The 6,745-nt window shown below is 51.6% G+C and overlaps 1 protein-coding gene across 1 annotated transcript; it reads left to right on the forward strand.

Annotated features, from left to right (window-relative positions):
* The first annotated feature begins 239 nt into the window (after positions 1 to 239).
* Positions 240 to 4,123, forward strand: LOC125529552 (putative disease resistance protein RGA1). Its single transcript, XM_087542776.1, has one exon. The coding sequence runs from the start codon at positions 556 to 558 to the stop codon at positions 3,826 to 3,828; it is 3,273 nt and encodes a 1,090-aa protein (XP_087398902.1). The 5' UTR covers positions 240 to 555; the 3' UTR covers positions 3,829 to 4,123.
* The last annotated feature ends 2,622 nt before the right edge of the window (positions 4,124 to 6,745 follow it).

Below are 6,745 nucleotides of genomic sequence, written 5' to 3' on the forward strand. Positions count from 1 at the left end.
AATGACAACTTTAGCGAAGAATGACACCAATCAAACCGCCCTCCCCCTGATTCTAGGGTGGACCCGTGCGGCCAACAAATGACAAATTAAAAGCTGTCATATCAGCAATTACGTAGAGAACGTAATAATCTAATCCTTCGTAGGTGTAGCAAAGCCCTAACTTTAGTTTAAAAAAAACATCAGGGTCGGAGTTGTTCCTGCTACACGTGTGGCACTTATTATTTGGGTCTTTTTTTCGAAAATTTCTCCCCTGCCTCTAATTGAGCTTCCAATGTTTTCACAGACGCATGGTGACGCGGGCATATACGGACAGCCGGCCCACTTGCAGGCTGACCGGGCGGCGACTTTGAAACCAACGGACGGGCATGATCCCGCGGTACGCACGCGTAACCGCCCAAGATCCATTCTCTGCTAGCTCCGTGTGAGTGTTGATTGATTAAATAAGTTATTAGGAGTTAGCTGTACTAATTAGCCTAGCAAGCCAGGTTCCATCGATCCTTCAGCCGGCCCCGGCTTTGTCGTCAAGCCATCAGCAGAGTGCTGCACCGCTTAGCCATGCCGGCCGGCACGCTGCTGGTGGTTGGTGGGTGGGTATTCTCTCCGATCATCAAGGAGCTCATCGGCGAGGTGAGATCCTTGCTGAGCAGCAAGTACTCGAGCTTCAAACATTTGGCCAAGCACCTCCGTCAGCTTGTAGATGTCCTGGAGGAGATGACCACGACCGTCGAGACCGTGCGGCAGCAGGGTCAACTGCGGCGCGCCGACGACGACGTCTCCGCCGGCGGCGGGACGGACAACTGGGTGGGCCGGCTCGTGGACGCCATCCACGATGTGCGGTCCGTCCTGGACGACTTCACCTACGACGACATCGTCAAGTCCAACTTGCGCGACAACAAGGTCGCTCAGGTTGCTCACTCCGTGGCGAGAGCCGGCCGACGGCTGATCGGCAGGGACAAGGCGTTCAATCGGCTCAAGGAACTCCTGGACGAGCTACCGCTAATCCAGCAGAGCTTGCGGGATCTCGCCCACCTCAAGATCCACGCCGGCAGCAGCGGGGGCCGAGGATACTCGCGCTCCGTGTCACGACGGGCGACTGGCCCGCTGCTACCGGCGGCGCCGGGCCGAGAACTATTCGTGGGGTACAAGCGGGAGTATGGCCGGCTCGTCTGGGCTTTACTCAACGTCAGCGACGAGCCCAGCAGTAGCAGCAGCAACAAGAATGTCGTGGCGGTCATCGGCCACAGCGGCACCGGGAAGACCACGATCGCTCGGCGGGCATGGCATGACAAGAGCATCAACAACAAGCACTTCGATCTGATGGTGTGGGCGAGCGTTCCATACATGTTCACCCAGACCGAGCTGTTGACTGAGATCTGGAGGTCCATCCCCGGATCAAGCGGCGTCGACGAGAAGTGCCCCGCCACGGAGATGAGCTTCGGCATGCTCCAGCAGGCGGTCCAAGGGCTGGTCGCCTCTAGGAGGTACCTTCTAGTGCTCGACGACGTGTGCAACGACGAGTCGGGCCATGGCCAGACGGAGAAGATGAGGACAACTTGGGAGGACGTGCTAGCCCCGTTCAGGGACGGAGGCAACGGGAGCAGGATCCTGGTGACGTGCCGAGCTACCATCTGCGCCAAGGTGCTCGGTGCCGGCACCAAGATCACGCTGAATGGGCTCGGCGCCGACGACCTCGTCCTGGTGCTCAAGAAAATCGCGTTCGGTGACGCCCAAAAAAAAACTCCGCCTCTCGACGATGTGATCAGGAGCGTCGCGGAGCAGCTGAGGGGCTCGCCGTCGGCGGCCAAAACTGTCGTCGACATGATGAAGAACAGACACCGGAAGAAAGACTGGAAGAAACTCTTGGAGAAGGCAGGATCCTGGTACTGCGGCGCCGGCCTCGCCAGCGAAGCTCCTCTTGCCTGCGCCGCCGGCGCGTCCACCTACAGGAATCTGCCTCAGCACCTGCGGTCTTGCCTGGGGTTCTGCAGCATGTTCCCTGACAAATGGGAGTTCGAACCTGAAACGTTGGTCAAGATGTGGATAGCACATGGCATCATATGCGGTGACCACGGGCAGAGCATGGAGGGTGTCGGGAGAGAATACGTCGGAGAGCTGCAGAAAAGGTCCATGCTCAAAACCATCTCCAGGGATGGCAGGGCGACATGCTTTGTCATCCATGACCAGGTCCATTCGATGCTCATGTCAGTCTGCGCGACCGAGTTCTTCAGATTAAGCAACGATGATCTTATTAGAAGAAGGGGTAACATCCCGGCAAGTGTTCGACACCTATCGCTGACCGGCGGAGGTTGCCTGGCCCTGGCTCAGCTCAAGGATGACCCCGTGCTGAAGAAGCTGAGGACATTGCTAGTCTTCGATGATGGCCGATCAAGCTCGAGTACTGCTGTTTTCGCCATTGACAACCATGTACTGAAGCAGCTCAAGGCCATCACAGTGCTAGACTTTGCCGGCACACGCATCACCGAGTTGCCGAAAGCCGTCGGCAAGTTGAAGCACCTGCGGTACCTAGGCCTGCCTGACTCCGCCAAGAGCCTTCCCGCCGCGGTTACCAAGCTGCTGCACCTACAGACACTGTCTCTCGGCAAAGACTGCAAGCTTGATGAAGACCATGGGTTCCCGGGCGATGGCATGAGTAACTTGGTGAACCTGCGGCACCTCGACATGGACATGAAGTACGTTGCGATGATACGTCGTATCGGGAGGCTGGAGAGATTCCAGGGGTCCGTCGAGTTCTGTGCCGACAGGGGAAAGGGCCATGGCATGGAAGAGCTTGCAGGCATGGACTCCCTCCACGGCACGCTCACCGTGAAGGGTCTTCAGGCCGTCGCCGGCAAAGAAGAAGCTCAGAAGGCTCAGCTTGGGAAGAAAGAATCTCTTAAGACCCTGAAGCTGGAATGGGAGCTCCCCAAGCTGGGGGGACGAACTTGCTCCACCTCCACAGACTCACAGGAGCAAGTCCTGGAGGGGCTCCAGCCAAATGGTAGGCTCCAGGAGCTGCGCATCCAGAGGTACCAGGGCACATCGTCGCCTGGCTGGCTGGGGAGCAACCTGCTGACGAGCCTGAGCCACCTGATTCTCATAAACTGCAGGAACTGGCAGGCGCTGCCATGCCTGAGCCAGCTTCCTGATCTCAGAATGCTGCACCTCAAAGAGATGTACGCCATTGCTCGAATCGACCACAAACTCTACGGCGCCGGCGTGCTCCGCTCGCTGGAGAAACTGGTGCTCGATGACATGCCCAATTTGATCGAGTGGAGCGCCGATTCGACTGAGGACAAATTTCCTCGCCTCCAGGAGATACTCATACTCAACTGCCCCAGACTGGCCAAGCTGCCCCGGGTGCCGGCCACCGTGAAGAACATGAGAATAGAGAAGGACAATAGCTCCTACTACCTAGACATGGCCTTCTCCCCCAAATCCAGCTCCTTCACGCTGGATGTACACGGGGAGGCCGTCCAGCTGCTGCAGCAGGACTTGCTGCACCAAGATCACGCGCTGGCGGTCAGAGCCTTGAGCATCAGCAAGTACGCAGGGGAGACGGACGTGAACGTCAAGCTCCTCTCTTCAGTGCGGAGCCTCTCGCTGAGCCGATGCGTGGTGACGGACAGGCTGCTGGGGGTGTTCTTCCTGAACCTCCAGTCCCTGGAGAAACTGCGGATATCGGACTGCGGCGAGGTCCGTACATTCCCGGAGTACGCCATGCCGCCGTCGTTGAAATCCATCGAGCTGAATGGATGCCACCCGAAGCTCGCGGAGAAGCTGCGTGGCAGCGCTAGGATCTGTTCCATCCCCAGGGTACACATTTGCTGATTGATTTTTTGGTGTGGACTGTGTACTAGTGTAGTCTGAGAGGATTTTGATTCATAATACCTCGTACAACTTTGCTAAGTCTCAACTGAGACTTCGTTGGTGCTATCTTTCTTTGATTTTGCATGAAGATTCGTATAAAAAAATTATTTTCAGTTTTTTTTTCTTCTTAAATACTAGTATATCACTTGATTGAGACTTGGTTAAGTCTCAGTCGATTGAGACCTAGCCACACCCTACTCTGTATTCTTATGGCCCATTGCGTTGCTTTCAAACTATAAAATAGAGAATACTACAATACTTACCAAATACGAGTAGCATTAGTTTGTTCTGAAGGCTTCGCTATAAACAAAACACAGGGGACCATGGCATTCCCCATTTAGCATGCATCAGAGGAGACTATGACGGGAAAAGCAAACAAAAATGATGCGAAGGCATGAAGGGGGCAAATCAATCAAATAGGAGACGGAAAGGCAGCCTTTCCGTCACAAGCAGAAAGGTATAAGCGCTCCATCCATGCACATGCTTTCCAGCACCAGCAGATTGGGATAGTAGTACGTACGTACTCCTACTTACGACGATCTTATCTCTTCACCCCACAGTTTGGGCCCGCCACCAAACTGGGAGAATCTTGCCGTCCGAAAGCGGACTGGCCTCGATCGATCGCACCTTTAGATAGAGCATCCAAAAAGAGGTCCAAAACTCCCCCGTGTTTTGCAGCTGCTCCCCATGAAGATGTCTGCACTGCGCCGTCAGATGGAGCTAGGCAGGATGCGCCCTTCTTTCATTTCTTCGCACTTGTACAGTCTATCTATGTACAGATGCCGCAACGCAAAGGGTACGCGTCGATCGTGCACGGGCATTTCTCACCTCCACACACAAGCATGTTGCACTAGTACTTCCTCCATTTCAAAAATTTTGTCTTATACTTGTCTAAATACAACTGTATCAAGTACATGTTACTGACTGGATAAGGAAAATTTGGACACGGATCCAGCCCATAAAATTTGCGCACCGGGAGAATCTTCCTCCCCCTGTTGTGACCTCAAGTAAAGTGACACTCGCGTTTTCATCGCCGATGGATCGGGTTGGCGGAAATCTTCAAAAGGTGGGCCTTTCCCCCCCGGCCAGGTCAGCTTCCGAAAACGAACTCTCTGCTCTTCTTGGCCTCTGCTAGCAACCAAGTGGTGCTACTTGTTTATATATATTAAAAAAAAGTGGTGCTACTTAAGGCTCATGTGTCAGCATCCTTATATAGTGCCAGATTTTAATTTGATTTGACCCCCACTAGTCATCCTATCTTTATATGGGATTACACAAAGGTCTGGGTCAAATTAAAATTACCCCATCCGTCTTATAATATAAGATTTTATTACATCCAATTTGTGAGCGGCTCAAATTTGCAAATTGAGACGGAGGGAGTAACTCCTAAGACCTTGTCTACTTATCTCTCAAGAATTACTGCATACGGATCAAAACACAAGTTGATGTGTCTTTGTTTTTCATCAAAAACTAAAAGGTAAGCGCGAGGCCAAAACAAGTCATAAGGTAAAAGCAGATTGAAACAAAATATGAATCACCATAAATCTCAGGAACCCTAGATCTTAGCATAATTACGGGAGTCCTGGAGCTCTTTTTTGCAAATTTGTGAAGCTCCACATATGGTCGTTGGATCTGCTCCTAGTTAATTCGTAGCATGTGAGCAGCTGATATTGCCCCCTGTTGTAGGATCGAAAGTATGTCTAGAGGGGGGGTGATTAGATTACCTGACTGAATAAAAGCTTATCTTTTTCCCAATTTTAGTTGTAGGCAAGTTTTAGTAATTCTACACACATGCAAGTCTAAGAGTAGTGCAGCGGAAAGTAAAGACTTTGCATATGAACGTAAAGAGGGTGGGTCGGAGAAATCAAACACAATGAAGACACGATGATTTTTGGCGTGGTTCCGATATGTGAAGCTATCGTACATCCACGTTGATGGAGACTTCAACCCACAGAGGGTAACGGCTGCACGAGTCCATAAAGGGCTCCACCCACGAAGGGTCCATGAAGAAGCAACCTTGTCTATTCCACCATGGCTTACGTCCACGGAAGACTAGCCTCACTCGGGGGAGATCTTAACGAAGTAGGCAATTTCCTTTCCCTTACAAACTCCTTGGTTCAACTCCATATGATCTTATAGGCTCTCAAGTGACACCTAACCAATCTAGGAGACATCACTCTCCAACAGATAATAGATGGTACGTTGATGATGAACTCCTTGCTCTTGTGCTTCAAAAGATAGTCACCTCAACACTCAATTACTCTCTTACAGATTTGGCTTGGGCAGGAGAGGGATTTGAGTGGAAAATAACTTGAGGAGGCTAGAAATCAAGGTTCAAATGGTTGGATTGGAATCACTTGATCTTAACACATGAGTAGGTGGTTCTCTCTCGGAAAATTAATGCTGGAAGTGTAGTTTCGTTCTGATGACTCTCTTAGAGAGTGAGTAGTGGTGGAAGAGTATATATAGCCTTCACCAAGAATACAACCATTACAATCGTTTGACTCAACTCAGTGACACCGAAACAAAATCTCGATGAGACCGACTTGTGTAAAAGATTTGAACGTTAGGCGTCTCGATGAGACCTAAAGGATCAACTCGGAGGGACCGATATGTGATGACCTAAGTGAGACCTCATTTTGGTAGTTCCGATCAAACCAACTCGGAAATTCCAAAATGGAGTGAAAGTGGTACAGAAACTTGATCACGACATTTCGGTGGGGCTGAATGTCATCTCGGTAGAACCGAGTTTCTAGGGTTTGGCTGTGGCTCTGTCTAGAATCAACTCGGTGGGTCCAGATGTGGAAGTTTCGTTGGGACCAAGTTTGGCAATTAGGGTTTTGACAGATTGGAATGTGGGAAAGAGACTGAGGGTTTT

Source organism: Triticum urartu, chromosome 2A (assembly GCF_056163025.1).
Source record: "Triticum urartu cultivar PI428250 chromosome 2A, HENAU_Tu73, whole genome shotgun sequence".
Taxonomy (NCBI): Eukaryota; Viridiplantae; Streptophyta; class Magnoliopsida; order Poales; family Poaceae; genus Triticum; species Triticum urartu.